The sequence below is a fragment of the Gigantopelta aegis genome, chromosome 6, assembly GCF_016097555.1.
Source record: "Gigantopelta aegis isolate Gae_Host chromosome 6, Gae_host_genome, whole genome shotgun sequence".
Classification (NCBI taxonomy): domain Eukaryota; kingdom Metazoa; phylum Mollusca; class Gastropoda; order Neomphalida; family Peltospiridae; genus Gigantopelta; species Gigantopelta aegis.
Genome location: NC_054704.1, coordinates 5,197,718 through 5,214,926, shown reverse-complemented (window position 1 = coordinate 5,214,926; position 17,209 = coordinate 5,197,718). Strand labels below are relative to the sequence as shown.

At 39.0% G+C, this 17,209-nt stretch overlaps 1 protein-coding gene across 1 annotated transcript in view; it reads left to right on the top strand.

The window, feature by feature from the left end:
- Positions 1 to 17,209, top strand: part of LOC121374990 (titin-like) — a 33,042-nt gene that overhangs the window by 624 nt on the left and 15,209 nt on the right. Inside the window, exons 2-9 of the mRNA XM_041502171.1 lie at positions 1,905 to 2,007; positions 2,429 to 2,476; positions 3,386 to 3,452; positions 6,759 to 6,844; positions 8,907 to 8,978; positions 9,643 to 9,701; positions 12,602 to 12,708; positions 13,176 to 13,385. Coding sequence (XP_041358105.1) covers positions 1,927 to 2,007; positions 2,429 to 2,476; positions 3,386 to 3,452; positions 6,759 to 6,844; positions 8,907 to 8,978; positions 9,643 to 9,701; positions 12,602 to 12,708; positions 13,176 to 13,385 — 730 coding nt within the window. The 5' untranslated portion in view covers positions 1,905 to 1,926. The remainder of the gene's footprint in view (positions 1 to 1,904; positions 2,008 to 2,428; positions 2,477 to 3,385; positions 3,453 to 6,758; positions 6,845 to 8,906; positions 8,979 to 9,642; positions 9,702 to 12,601; positions 12,709 to 13,175; positions 13,386 to 17,209) is intronic.

The window sequence follows — 17,209 nt, the reverse complement described above, 5'->3', positions numbered from 1 at the left end:
TGTAGATCGGTGACCCCGCTATATATAGACCGCCCATGACCTAACTTTGTAGCCCATAAACGCTACGTTATTGTTAAAAATATTACTGTCAGTTAAGGTGTAAAACGTTTGTTTTGTTTGCATTTGTCTGCAATTTATTTCAATTTAAATAAAATTAACCTAAACACATACTTTACCATTTATTATAATTTTAAAAATGCAGGAAACATGTTTTTACACTGGTTTTAACATTCTTAATATCAATACGGCTGACCTATTTCGCGTTTATATACACAAAAGCAGGTGAATAATTTATTTTGAAATTATGATATTATTATTGATTCCAATAATTTTTAATTGTACTCTTTAAAACAATAAATATGTTGATACTTGATTAACCATTGAAAAAGGAATTAAACTTTAATTCTTTAAAAACACCAACAACATGACAACTTCCTAAGTATATTTAAGCAAAATACCAAGTGCGCTGAATCACCGGATGCATCGATACACCGGACACGGCTGTCCCTTTTTTCTATGATTTTCAAAGATTGTAATTTGAAAGAAAACATAATTTTAAAAACTATTTTTGCCTGTTCTTGGTATTGATGTCACATGATTGTTACAGCATCTGCTGGCAAAACTCTCTTTACAGATCAATACTTGCCAAAAATATGGTCCTTATATGTTTTAACATAACTATCTTTCTGGATATCAGTTTATATATTTATTAAAACTCAAAATGCAGCTTATATTTTTAAACAAAACTTTTTATCATTATAAACATCCATTTGCTCAACTTATAACATGATTGCAAGACATCAGAATTGTTATATTAGTTTTTCAAAAATGTCTGTTAATATTCGTTCTTGAGGACTCCACTGTGTAATTTACCTTAAAATATTTAAAATAATGTTTATAAATTATTGTAAATATACAAATACAGTCAAACCTGTTCTAGTGACCACCTATAAACAGTGGTCACCTGCCATAAGCAACCACTTTTTCCCCCTCTCAAATGATTGTTAAATTAAATGTATTCGTAATAAGCAGCCACCTGCCTAATGCGGTCAGCGGCCACCTACAGAGGATCCCAAATCGCTAAAATACCTGTATTAAGCAGCCACAGTGAATGTTTACTATGATATAAAAGGTGCAGCAAATAATCAATCGTCACACCTTCAGGAATACTAGTACCGATACCCATTCAGTCCCGACAGATTTGCTTACAATGACAACACACATGAGCCCTGATGTCTGTATGTTTTATTTTTTGTATATGAATGTACACAAAGCAGGGCTTTTAGAATTTTTATAAAATCCACTAGCCATGGGATCAGTGATTTAACAAATTTACTAGCTGCAATTAAAAATCCACTAGCCCTACTTTAAGTTAATAAAAGTTTACTAAATATTAGTAATAATCAGGTATGTTACCAAAAGAGGGAGATAGAGCTTAAAAACACAAACATTGAGGGGCTGGTGTAGGGGCAGGATATTCATATTTACATAATTGACTTTACTGCATCTTTTGACTTTTGTTTTCACTAACCTTCGGGCATGACAATAGTAGTTATTTACTAGCCCAACATTGGATATCACTAGCCATGGGAATGGGGCTACCATAATCTAGAAGCCCTGCAAAGCAAAAAACAAGTTTAAAAATCAGGAAGAATAAAAAGAGGAGAAAATATAATATATGAAAAACTTACCATTCGATATGTCATACTTATTGTGTATGAAGCCAAAACAATGGTGCATTGACTTTATTGTTGACTCGGTTGAATCATGATATTTGGAATTTTGTGGCCTCTCTCTTGTTTACAGATTTCAGACTGTTATTGTAGTTGATCCACTTGTATTTATCTAGCCAAGAATATTATCTGAAGGTGGAATACTTGTTGATATTTTTAACTTGTTTGTAGACCAAGGTCAAAACTAGCGTCAATGTCTTTGATCCGAGTTGGTCACCACGGTCGTGCTACTGCTCGCAAGAAAAGAGCCACTGCCAGGAAACCTGCATGGGATGTATGTGAATATTGTAGTTCTTTAAAAACCTGTTCACGTTTTCTGCCATAACATAATTTGAGGGAACGTAATTAAAGTATAACATCATAAGTGCCCCTACTTCGGTGGTTACGGGTTTGAAATGTTTTGAAATGTGACACTACTTTTCATGTAATTTTGCATTTTTACAAAATTTAAACTGGAATTTTCTTATTATCATTTTACCATTTATGACACCCAATAGCCGATGTGTATTTTTGTGCTGTGGTGTCATTAAACATTCATTCATTATCTAAAATAAAAATATATATGCATTAATTTCCAAGATTTTATAGTACATAATTTTACCCTCTGTACTCTGGTAGAAACCGTGCTGTTATATGTTATATACAAATATTCTATGCTTGTAATAAATTAATTAATTAATGGGATATATTTTCAGAGTACGATACATGATCTGTCGGTATACAAAGCAACAAGAGAAGAAATGGTGAGTTTAGATAATTATGCCCTACTTTATGTCAACATATCACACTGGCTTGAAGGATTAAACAGAAATAAAGTAGTTTTCAGAAAGAAAGAAATGTTTTATTTAACAACGCACTCAACACATTTTATTTACGGTTATATGTTGTTGGACATATGGTTAAGGATATTGAGAGGAAACCCACTGTCACCACTTCATGGGCTACTCTTTTCGATTAGCAGCAAGGGATCTTTTATATGCACCATCCCACAGATGGGATAGTACATACCACAGCCTTTGATATACCAGTCGTGGTGCACTGGCTGGAATGAGAACTAGCCCAATGGGCCCACTGATGGGGACCAATCCCAGAGCGACCGCGCATCGAGCGAGCGCTTTACCACTGGGCTGCATCCCGTCCCAAAATAGTTTTCAGAGACAAGGAATGTTTTAAGAACACGTACGTTTGTGAATAAACTTTAAAAGTGAAACAATTTGTATTTATTGTTGCTTACTTTAATCATACTCATATTGGTTAATACATGTAAGTAATCAGAGATACTGTGTCATCTTTGTAGTTTGCAAAAGTGCAGTTTTTGTTTACATGCATGCATGCACACACATTTGTGCACTAATATTGTCACATGTATGTACTCATTCACATGCACCTGTACACTTACACAGATATAGACGCACACACTTGGACACAAATACACACACACACAAACAGTCACATACATACACTGTTACACATACACATACAAACACGCACACATACACACACACACAAACAGTCAAACACATAGACTCTCGGACATACATGCTCTTAACCACTGCCATACACATCTTGATGCACATTCACTGTATGTCTGTATTTCTATCATGTCGGTGTTTTGTGTCATGATTCCAAGATAATTAAAGCTTGTGTTTCAGGTTGCTCGTACCATGAGACATCAGTCTAAAAACCACATGGCTGTCAAACTGGAGAAGATGAGGAAAGGTTAGTGACGTGTCTCCTATTATCACTGTGTGTTACATAACTATCTGAATAGGTTGATCCTCGATATCTGGTAGTGACGTGTCTCCTCATATCACTGTGTGTTACATAACTATCTGAATAGGTTCATCCTCGATATCTGGTAGTGACGTGTCTCCTCATATCACTGTGTGTTACATAACTATCTGAATAGGTTGATCCTCGATATCTGGTAGTGACGTGTCTCCTCATATCACTGTGTGTTACATAACTATCTGAATAGGTTGATCCTTTAATTGGACCCTCAATATCTGGTAGTGACTTGTCTCCTCATATCACGGTGTGTTACATAACTATCTGAATAGGTTGATCCTCGATATCTGGTAGTGACTTGTCTCCTCATATCACTGTGTGTTACATAACTATCTGAATAGGTTGATCCTCGATATCTGGTAGTGACTTGTCTCCTCATATCACGGTGTGTTACATAACTATCTGAATAGGTTGATCCTCGATATCTGGTAGTGACTTGTCTCCTCATATCACTGTGTGTTACATAACTATCTGAATAGGTTGATCCTCGATATCTGGTAGTGACTTGTCTCCTCATATCACTGTGTGTTACATAACTATCTGAATAGGTTGATTGATCCTTGTTCCTATATTGTGACCCTCGATATCTGGTAGTGACTTGTCTTCTCATATCACGGTGTGTTACATAACTATCTGAATAGGTTGATCCTCGATATCTGGTAGTGACTTGTCTCCTCATATCACTGTGTGTTACATAACTATCTGAATAGGTTGATCCTTTAATTGGACCCTCAATATCTGGTAGTGACTTGTCTTCTCATATCACGGTGTGTTACATAACTATCTGAATAGGTTGATCCTCGATATCTGGTAGTGACTTGTCTCCTCATATCACGGTGTGTTACATAACTATCTGAATAGGTTGATCCTCGATATCTGGTAGTGACTTGTCTCCTCATATCACTGTGTGTTACATAACTATCTGAATAGGTTGATCCTTTAATTGGACCCTTGATATCTGGTAGTGACGTGTCTCCTATTATCACTGTGTGTTACATAACTATCTGAATAGGTTGACCCTCAATATCTGGTAGTGACTTGTCTCCTCATATCACGGTGTGTTACATAACTATCTGAATAGGTTGATCCTCGATATCTGGTAGTGACTTGTCTCCTCATATCACGGTGTGTTACATAACTATCTGAATAGGTTGATCCTCGATATCTGGTAGTGACGTGTCTCCTCATATCACGGTGTGTTACATAACTATCTGAATAGGTTGATCCTCGATATCTGGTAGTGACTTGTCTCCTCATATCACGGTGTGTTACATAACTATCTGAATAGGTTGATCCTCGATATCTGGTAGTGACTTGTCTCCTCATATCACGGTGTGTTACATAACTATCTGAATAGGTTGATCCTCGATATCTGGTAGTGACTTGTCTCCTCATATCACGGTGTGTTACATAACTATCTGAATAGGTTGATCCTCGATATCTGGTAGTGACGTGTCTCCTCATATCACTGTGTGTTACATAACTATCTGAATAGGTTGATCCTCGATATCTGGTAGTGACTTGTCTCCTCATATCACGGTGTGTTACATAACTATCTGAATAGGTTGATCCTCGATATCTGGTAGTGACTTGTCTCCTCATATCACTGTGTGTTACATAACTATCTGAATAGGTTGATCCTCGATATCTGGTAGTGACTTGTCTCCTCATATCACTGTGTGTTACATAACTATCTGAATAGGTTGATCCTTTAATTGGACCCACGATATCTGGTAGTGACGTGTCTCCTATTATCACTGTGTGTTACATAACTATCTGAATAGGTTGACCCTCAATATCTGGTAGTGACTTGTCTTCTCATATCACCGTGTGTTACATAACTATCTGAATAGGTTGATCCTCGATATCTGGTAGTGACTTGTCTCCTCATATCACCGTGTGTTACATAACTATCTGAATAGGTTGATCCTCGATATCTGGTAGTGACTTGTCTCCTCATATCACCGTGTGTTACATAACTATCTGAATAGGTTGATCCTCGATATCTGGTAGTGACTTGTCTCCTCATATCACTGTGTGTTACATAACTATCTGAATAGGTTGATCCTTTAATTGGACCCTTGATATCTGGTACCCTCGATAACTGTCTCAGTATTTAAGTCGCTTAGTTGGACAAATATATATAAAGATACTTTATACTCTATAAAAATATACTGATCACATGGACCTGCAATTGGCACCTAATCTATCAGATAGGTGGAGAAATCGATAGAATCAGTTACAAATGTTTGAATATAATTGTTTTGCCAAACTGAAAATTCTTTCGCAATTTTGTTTTTAATATGTTAATTTTTCATTAAAAAGATCGAATTATGAGCATTTGTTTTGTGAATCACATTTAAAGTGTTTTTGTGCAGAAAATGTTGGAAACTCATTTGAGAACTGCATTACATGTTGACTGCAGTTTGGGTCCTTCTTTAAAATGTATTGGAAGACAAGAACTTGGGTTTCAACAAGAACATAAAATATGGGGAAACCTTTCCTTCACAAAGGTGTAGCGCCCATTATGCCCAGTATGCATGCATAATAAAATATGGGGAAACCTTTCCTTCACAAAGGTGTAGCGCCCATTATGCCCAGTATGCATGCGTAATAAAAACAAAATCCGGGAATAGGTCGAGACTGTCTGTAATTGTTCTATAAAATATCCTCTTTCCTTTTTCAGTAATTAAGTTCCCCCAATTAAGTGATGTGCATTATGCAAAAAATGTTCTGACTACGCCTCTGCTTCATACACACAACTGATGACAAATGTGATATGGGTATTGCACTATCCACTCACTTTGTCACATGTCAGTCCACTATTGGTCCAACTGGAGGGTGTATAGGTTTTATATCCTTCTGTCTGTCCGTCTGGTGTCCCACATATAGTTTTACAGATGTGTTTTTCACAATGCCTTGAGATATTGAGGTGGCATTTTGTGTATAGCTTTATCATGTACAGTTACAGATCAAGATGGACTTTCATGGCCATTAACCCATTTTTGACAGAACATAGGAGATATGAAAATTAGTTTTCCAGACTTCTTTTTTTCAGCAATGACTAAAGATATTGAAATGAAATTTTATATATAGCTGTATGATTAACTTTCATGGCAATAGACATATTTTTTACAGTTATGGCCCTTGAATTTATAAGATAAAAATATTTGTTGGACCTGCTAGTGGACATGTATTGTTTTAGCAGGATTCTCAGAATGCTTTTTTTATTTACAGAACAAGCGAGAAAAGACAACACAATGTCTCCCGCTGATGTACGCAAGATGGCCATCATGAAAGAAATCCTTTATGACCAGAGTCAGGTAAACAGTCTGGTTTAATTAAGCACAGTCTGAGACTTCCTTTGTGTTGCAAATCAAATCCCCCGAATGTAGCCTTTAAAATTCACAATATCAGTTAGCAGTGCCATTGCAAACGGAGTTTGAAAAAATGATTACTACAGTGTTGTTTTTATTATTATTGGGTATTTTACTTTGTTTCTATTTGTCCTAAGATGCTATTGCAAAATAATAAAGTTTTTATTGTAGTTTTATAATTATTTTTAGTATATAGCTATATGCCAGTTGATCGGTTCCATTTTGACGCAAACTGATTACACCTTACATGGTCAAAGTATGACATGTCCCCAGCTTTAAATAGAATACTCCGATGTCTGCCATCCATGTTGTTTTCTCATCAATAAATTAACGTAATTTGTTTTCAACTAGTATTAGTGCATCAAATACTAATGGACTTAAAACATTGTATAGGGTGCCACTAAAATTTTCAAAACCAATTGTGTTTGAAACAAGAGTAGTCAAAGGCTAATACAATGTAGCGCCCATATGTTTCAATTAATTTTAAGGGCAAGGCGTTTCCTATGTGTGTATAAACTGCTGCATGTGGATAGCTTGCAGCTCTTGAAATTCACGTCATGTTTTTATCCCATACTAATTCTCATGACCAATAATCTATGTAAATACAATTCTATATAAATAACAAAGGTTCTTAACAAATTACCATTGTCACTAGTAATTAATAATGCAGTACACAGAAATTAAAGGCAATTGCTATTACCTTGGCTATTCCATCGGTTGCCTTGATAGATGCAATTATAAGGTAATTTATAAAGAAACCTTTTTATTTACACTGACAGGTTTTGAGTTCCATTCTTTTGATGCAAGCAGACTATAATGTTATATAGTGCTACTTCAGTCCTTTGTGTGGTGGGACGTAGCGCAGTGGTAAAGCACCTGCTTGATACATGGTAGGTCCAGGATCGATCCCCGTCAGTGGGCCCATTTGATGCAAGCCGACTATAATGTTATATAGTGCTACTTCAGTCCTTTGTGTGGTGGGACGTAGCGCAGTGGTAAAGCACCTGCATGATACATGGTAGGTCCAGGATCGATCCCCGTCAGTGGGCCCATTTGATGCAAGCAGACTATAATGTTATATAGTGCTACTTCAGTCCTTTGTGTGGTGGGACGTAGCGCAGTGGTAAAGCACCTGCATGATACATGGTAGGTCCAGGATCGATCCCCGTCAGTGGGCCCATTTGATGCAAGCAGACTATAATGTTATATAGTGCTACTTCAGTCCTTTGTGTGGTGGGACGTAGCGCAGTGGTAAAGCACCTGCATGATACATGGTAGGTCCAGGATCGATCCCCGTCAGTGGGCCCATTTGATGCAAGCAGACTATAATGTTATATAGTGCTACTTCAGTCCTTTGTGTGGTGGGACGTAGTGCAGTGGTAAAGCACCTGCATGATACATGGCAGGTCCAGGATGGATCCCCGTCAGTGGGCCCATTTGGCTATTTCTTGTCCCAGCCAGTGAACCAAATGCCTTTGTGTGTGCTATCCTGTTTGTGGGATGGTGCATATAAAAGATCCCTTCCTACTAATAGAAAAATGTAGCAAGTTTCCTCTCTAAGACAATACATAAAAATTACCAAATGTTTGACACCCAATAGCTGATGATTAATAATTCAATGTGCTCTAACATTAAAACAAAGAAAAACTATTAGCATATTTAGTATGTGTGTATATGTTTCAGGGACATTCCGAACCAGTTTCTGCCAGAAAGAAATTTTTGGGTATGGCACTATGTTATTGAATGCAACCACAGTCAACAGGGGCTATGGGGGGCCTCCTCCACAAAGAAAATGGGTTACATTTAGGGTTAGGCTTAAGAAAATCATACAATAATGATAAGAGTAATTAATTTTGTCAAAATGTTAACTTAAAAAAATAACAATTTGGGTATGGCGCCATACCCATTTTACCCTCTGGCAGAAACTCTGCCAGAACTTTTGATACCATCAGAATAATGGGAATAATAAACTTTATTTAAAATAAAATGAATCTGTTTGTATGTTCAGCTTGAAGAAGCCCTGTCTAAGTCGGATCGAATGATGTCGGTGGTGAAGGATCTGTTTGGAGACGATCCAAAGGTATCATTTTGAAATGTCACACTTTTAAGTGTATAGTCATATTAGTCATTTGCCAAGTCTTGTGGTTGAACTCAGGTTACAATTTTTTCACTTATGTTTTGGCCCCTGTATTCACAGATTTTCTGGTAGAGTAAACTGATTTTGAGTCTAATACGAATGAAAGTTGGACAGCTTTAAAGCTGTATGTATAAAAGTGATTAAAGTATAAATAATTTGTATAAATTAGCTGAAGAACTTGTGCTATTTCTCATAGGTTCCAACATTGTCTTTTCACAGTCTTTCAATATATTCACCTTTGTTTGAAATCCAATAGCCATTCGCTCATTCATACATTCAACTGCATACTAGCAGCCCCAAGAATTTTATCTTGGGCAAAGGTCAAGATGATTTAGAATTTAGTAAAGTTTGATTAAACATTTTCTGATTGAATTTAACTCTGAATTATGTAATGGGTGGTTTCATATTTGCTATGGATGGTCACCAAGGCATATTGCATAACCCCAGCTGCTCCATGGTTACTGCAGTTTGAAGGTCATAACATCATACACATACATGTATGTTAAAAAGACTTAACAGAAAAAATTAATAAACTTAGTATTGGCTTGTATTATTGAATTATATTGTGTATCTGATACTAATGTAATGCTATTTACTTTTTCGGCAGAGGTATACTGGCTTTCCCAATGTGACATCTGTACCAGCTGGGTTAGCAGATCAAAGCAAGTATGTCTTAATATTTTTGTATGGTATTCTTTCGTATTATTTATATACAGGGTTCGTACGCGCCTGGAAAACCCTTGAAAACCCTTAAAAATAAACTAATGTATTCCAGTGCTTGAATACCCTTGAAAATCATCTTGCGGTCTGGAAAACCCTTGAAAATAATAATTTGATGTCAAATAAAATATAAACGCCTAAAACGGAGGCTTTATTTACTTTATTTAACATGTAATTAAATTATTTGTTTCATTTCCGCGGCACAATCAAATGCCAATCGTCCGGCCAATCGATGTTTACCGACTCAGTTGACGTGTGAATGTTTGTTGTTGTTTTTTATCTTGCGATGCGAAGATCACGCGGCCACGAGATCCAAGCGACAGCGTCGCCATATTGGAAAAGAAAGTTTGTCACTTTTTGCCGCTGGGTATTTAGCAAGTTCAGGGAGCGTGTTAAGTTAATGAATCTATTGTAAACCCACAAAGATGGTTTGCACTTGCGTGTTTAACGACCTGTGAAAACTCGGTACGGTCCTGGAATTTTGGTAAAGTTGACCTGGAAAGTGCTTGAAAAACCCTTGAATTTTGACTTCCTTTAAGTGTATGAACCCTGTATATATTATTCTGTTAAGCAAGAAACATAATTGTATTCATTTAAGTATTTACTGATGTTGACTATTCCATTAATTTTTTTCTTTTATATCCAGTATGCAATGATACTGTAAATCTACTATGTATTGCGTCATGAAAGTATTGCGAGTAGTCAACAATGGCCAAAACTGCGTGTAGAAAGTACTGCAACCTCAGCTGATAGAACTGTATTTAAAACTTTACACAATAACGTTTTATAATTAACCGCAAGGAGTGAAAACTTAGACCACATGTTTTTTCAGTTAATTGGCAAGCTGACATTTTGAGCTAAGCATGTACACAGATGCAAATCTTTTCTTGACTTGTTACGCAAACGGTCATTCGAAATTAAATTTGTTCCGGCTGGCTGCACTGGTCAGCTGCAGCCAATGGATCTGTCCGTGAACGGAGATTTTAAATCTGCCATGAAGGAAAGGTTTACTCAGTGGTATGCTGATACTGTAGCTAAGAACTTGAAAGAAAAGAATGACAAAGGTGTTGACTTAAGAATAAGTGTGATCAAGCCTATTCATGCTCGGTGGGTTGTGGCCTGCATGGATCAGTTGTTGAAAGACAAAGAAATTATTCTCAGGGGATGGTTTCTGGCAGGATTACTAGGCCAAAGTGAGAATTGTGCAATTTACAAAGACTGAACATGTTTGCTTATGACTGGTTGATTATTAAATTACTAAATAAAACTGATTTTTAATTATTTTGATACTTTGTTTTTCTTTTCTTTTTTCTTTTTTGGAAAGAGAAAAAAATCACCAACGACATAATACTGCGTGGAGAAAGTATTGCGATCTTTAGTTATCGCAGTTTTCGCAGTACTTTGTTGTTCGCAGAACTTTCTGTATTTACAGTATATCAAAAGCTGTGGTATAACTGTCCAGTCTGAGAAAGTATATATAAAACCACTCATTTGCTAATTGGTTGGAATATAAGACTCCCATTACATGCAGTCATGTCGGACAGAAAAAGTGCACCCAAGATGATGGAATTTCTTCGAAAGTTCCACCACTGATGGTGTATTTTTTCTCTCCCACATGGTTGCAAATGATGTAGTCTTTTTCTCTCATTCATTCGATAAATTAACTATTATTTGACCACTTTGACACAAATAAACATCACTATCATAATTGCTGTGTTTGTTTCAATATTTATAGTCTTAAACAACAAGTAACGTTGTGACTTCAACAATATTTATACATAAAATGAGTCGCCTGTACACAAATTGTTGTGCCAATGCACATATTGTATGTGATTACCGTTACTTTGTACAGGTCCAGTGTTGTGCCAATGCACATGCTGTATGTGATTACCATTACTTTGTTGTACAGGTCCAGTGTTGTGCCAATGCACATATTGTATGTGATTACCGTTAATTTGTACAGGTCCAGTGTTGTGCCAATGCACATATTGTATGTGATTAATGTTACTTTGTACAGGTCCAGTGTTGTGCCAATGCACATGTTGTATGTGATTACTGTTACTTTGTACAGATGTTGTGCCAATGCACATGCTGTATGTGATTATTGTTACTTTGTACAGGTCCAGTGTTGTGCCAATGCACATGTTGTATGTGATTACCGTTACTTTGTACAGATGTTGTGCCAATGCACATGCTGTGTGTGATTATTGTTACTTTGTACAGATGTTGTGCCAATGCACATGTTGTATGTGATTACTGTTACTTTGTACAGATGTTGTGCCAATGCACATGTTGTATGTGATTACCATTACTTTGTACAGATGTTGTGCCAATGCACATGCTGTATGTGATTATTGTTACTTTGTACAGATGTTGTGCCAATGCACATGTTGTATGTGATTACTGTTACTTTGTACAGATGTTGTGCCAATGCACATGCTGTATGTGATTATTGTTACTTTGTACAGGTCCAGTGTTGTGCCAATGCACATGTTGTATGTGATTACCGTTACTTTGTACAGGTCCAGTGTTGTGCCAATGCACATGTTGTATGTGATTACTGTTACTTTGTACAGGTCCAGTGTTGTGCCAATGCACATGTTGTATGTGATTACTGTTACTTTGTACAGGTCCAGTGTTGTGCCAATGCACATGTTGTATGTGATTACTGTTACTTTGTACAGGTCCAGTGTTGTGCCAATGCACATGCTGTATGTGATTATTGTTACTTTGTACAGGTCCAGTGTTGTGCCAATGCACATGCTGTATGTGATTACCGTTACTTTGTACAGGTCCAGTGTTGTGCCAATGCACATGTTGTATGTGATTACCGTTACTTTGTACAGGTCCAGTGTTGTGCCGCCTGTACCTGAGATCTACACCCGGATGGATGCTCTCAGTGACACGGTTACCAACACCACGGCACTCAATGAATGTCACAGCTCGGAATCAGGTCACTTATGTTTACTAGTGGAATAAATCTTACTGTAATTGTCGTAATTAGTGTTGTTGTTCAATTAACACTTTAAAAGTAATTTTCTTCTCTTTAATCTTCAAACCTTAAAATTTGAAAAATTATATGTAATGAAAAGATGGAACATTAATTTTAATGTGTAATGAATATGTCACTATGGCAGCTGGAATTGCTAGAGGACAGCAGTCCAAATATTTCAACTATCAATAAATCACCCACTGAATTTGAAATACTTAAAATTAACAATAATTACCATTGTATGATTTGATCACGACCTATAACCTCTACAAGCAATTGTAGAATCAAATCTAAAATCTCAGTGAGTTAATGTATAAAATGTCTTAGAATATCCATCTTCGGGGTGGTGATTGTATTGAATGTGATAACAATTCAGTCAGTCGATAACAGAATGGTATGTAAGTGAAGATGTTTGTGTCTTGTAACAGATGAAGATGGTGAAGAAGTGTCTGTTCGTGAACCTATCGTCTATGAACCCAAGATGAACCTGGCGCGGTTCCAGCAATTCCTGGCCTCAGAGGAGGAGAGGAACCGGACAGTCAGTTCCATCAGTGGTCCCAATCAAGCGAGTCGCCTTGACGTCGGTCCTGTTCACAGCACTCGTCTCCAGGACAGTCGCGGGCTGCACAGCACACATGGTAATCCTTACCTACAACTATATGTAGTGCACGGGGATGTAGGGAGGGGCTGCACAGCGCACAGGGTAATCCTTACCTATAACTATACAACTATATGTAGTGCAGGGGGATGTAGGGAGAGCTGCACAGTACACAGGGTAATCCTTACCTATAACTATATGTAGTGCAGGGGAATGTAGGGAGGGCTGTACAGTACACAGGGTAATCCTTACCTATAACTATACAACTATATGTAGTGCAGGGGGATGTAGGGAGGGCTGCACAGCACACAGGGTAATCCTTACCTATAACTATACAACTATATGTAGTGCAGGGGGATGTAGGGAGATCTGCACAGTACACAGGGTAATCCTTACCTATAACTATACAACTATATGTACTGCACGGGAATGTAGGGAGAGCTGCACAGTACACAGGGTAATCCTTACCTATAACTATACAAATATATGTAGTGCACGGGAATGTAGGGAGGGCTGTACAGCACACAGGGTAATCCTTACCTGTAACTATACAACTATATTTAGTGCAGGGGAATGTAGGGAGGGCTGTACAGTACACAGGGTAATCCTTACCTGTAACTATACAACTATATTTAGTGCAGGGGAATGTAGGGAGGGCTGTACAGCACACAGGGTAATCCTTACCTACAACTATATGTAGTGCTCGGGGATGTACGGAGGGGCTGCACAGCACACAGGGTAATCCTTACCTATAACTATACAACTATATGTAGTGCAGGGGAATGTAGGGAGGGCTGCACAGCACACAGAGTAATCCTTACCTATAACTATACAACTATATGTAGTGCAGGGGAATGTAGGGAGGGCTGCACAGCACACAGAGTAATCCTTACCTATAACTATACAACTATATGTAGTGATGGGGGAATGTAGGGAGGGCTGCACAGCACACAGGGTAATCTTTACCTATAACTATACAACTATATGTAGTGATGGGGGAATGTAGGGAGGGCTGCACAGCACACAGGGTAATCCTTACAACTATATGTAGTGCAGGGTAATGTAGGGAGGGGCTGCACGGCACACAGGGTAATCCTTAACTATAACTATACAACTATATGTAGTGCAGGGGGATGTAGGGAGGGGCTGCACAGCACACAGGGTAATCCTTACCTATAACTATACAACTATATGTAGTGCAGGGTAATGTAGGGAGGGCTGCACAGCACACAGGGTAAATCTTACCTACAACTATATGTAGTGCAGGGGGATGTAGGGTGGGCTGCATGGCACACAGGGTAATCCTTACCTACAACTATATGTAGTGCTGGGGGATGTAGGGAGGGGCTGCATGGCACAAAGGTAATCCTTACCTACAACTATATGTAGTGCAGGGGAATGTAGGGTGGGGCTGCACGGCACACAGGGTAATCCTTTCCTACAACTATATGTAGTGCTGGGGGATGTAGGGAGGGGCTGCATGGCACACAGGGTAATCCTTACCTACAACTATATGTAGTGCAGGGGAATGTAGGGAGGGCTGCACAGAACACAGGGTAATCCTTACCTACAACTATATGTAGTGCACAGTAATGTAGGGAGGGCTGCACAGCACACAGGGTAATCCTTACCTATAATTATACAACTATATGTAGTGCAGGGGGATGTAGGGAGGGCTGCACAGCACACAGGGTAATCCTTACCTATAACTATACAACTATATGTAGTGCAGGGGGATGTAGGGAGGGCTGCACAGCACACAGGGTAATCCTTACCTATAACTATACAACTATATGTAGTGCAGGGGAATGTAGGGAGGGCTGCACAGCACACAGGGTAATCCTTACCTACAACTATATGTAGTGCAGGGCTGCACAGGGGATGTAGGGGGAGGGAGGGCTGCACAGCACACAGGGTAATCCTTACCTATAACTATACAACTATATGTAGTGCAGGGGAATGTAGGGAGGGCTGCACAGTACACAGGGTAATCCTTACCTATAACTATACAACTATATGTAGTGCAGGGGATGTAGGGAGGGCTGCACAGCACACAGGGTAATCCTTACCTATAACTATACAACTATATGTAGTGCAGGGGGATGTAGGGAGGGGCTGCACAGTACACAGGGTAATCCTTACCTATAACTGTACAACTGTATGTAGTGCAGGGGAATGTTGGGAGGGCTGCACAGCACACCGGGTAATCCTTACCTATAACTATACAACTATATGTAGTGCAGGGGAATGTAGGGAGGGCTGCACAGCACACAGGGTAATCGTTACCTACAACTATATGTAGTGCATGGGGATGTAGGGAGGGCTGCACAGCACACGGGGTAATCCTTACCTATAACTATACAACTATATGTACTGCACGGGAATGTAGGGAGGGCTGCACAGCACACAGGGTAATCCTTACCTATAACTATACAACTATATGTAGTGCAGGGGATGTAGGGAGGGCTGCACAGCACACATGGTAATCCTTACCTACAACTATATGTAGTGCACGGGGATGTATGGAGGGGCTGCACAGCACACAGGGTAATCCTTACCTACAGCTATATGTAATGTAGGGGAATGTAGGAAAGGCTGCACAGTACACAAGGTAATCCTTTCCTACAACTATATGTAGTGATGGGGGAATGTAGGGAGGGCTGCACGGTACACAGGGTAATCCTTACCTACAACTATATGTAGTGATGGGGAATGTAGGGAGGGCTGCACAGCACACAGAGTAATCCTTACAACTATATGTAGTGCAGGGTAATGTAGGGAGGGGCTGCACGGCACACAGGGTAATCCTTACCTACAACTATATGTAGTGATGGGGAATGTAGGGAGGGCTGCACAGCACACAGAGTAATCCTTACAACTATATGTAGTGCAGGGTAAGGTAGGGAGGGGCTGCACGGCACACAGGGTAATCCTTACCTATAACTGTACAACTATATGTAGTGCAGGGGAATGTAGGGAGGGCTGTACAGCACACAGGGTAATCCTTACCTATAACTATACAACTATATGTAATGTAGTGGAATGTAGGGAGGGGCTGCACAGCACACAGGGTAATCGTTACCTACAACTATATGTAGTGCATGGGGATGTAGGGAGGGCTGCATGGCACACAGGGTAATCCTTACCTATAACTATACAACTATACGTAGTGCAGGGGATGTAGGGAGAGCTGCACAGTACACAGGGTAATCCTTACCTATAACTATACAACTATATGTAGTGCACGGGAATGTAGGGAGGGCTGTACAGTACACAGGGTAATCTTTACCTATAACTATACAACTATATGTAGTGCAGGGGATGTAGGGAGGGCTGCACAGCACACATGGTAATCCTTACCTACAACTATATGTAGTGCACGGGGATGTAGGGAGGGGCTGCATGGCACACAGGGTAATCCTTACCTATAACTATACAACTATATTTAGTGCAGGGGAATGTAGGGAGGGCTGTACAGCACACAGGGTAATCCTTACCTATAACTATACAACTATTATGTAGTGCAGGGGGATGTAGGGAGGGGCTGCATGGCACACAGGTAATCCTTACCTACAACGATATGTAGTGCAGGGGAATGTAGGGTGGGCTGCACGGCACACAGGGTAATCCTTACCTACAACTATATGTAGTGCACGGGGATGTAGGGAGGGGCTGCATGGCACACAGGGTAATCCTTACCTATAACTATACAACTATATTTAGTGCAGGGGAATGTAGGGAGGGCTGTACAGCACACAGGGTAATCCTTACCTATAACTATACAACGATATGTAGTGCAGGGGGATGTAGGGAGGGGCTGCACGGCACACAGGTAATCCTTTCCTACAACTATTATGTAGTGCA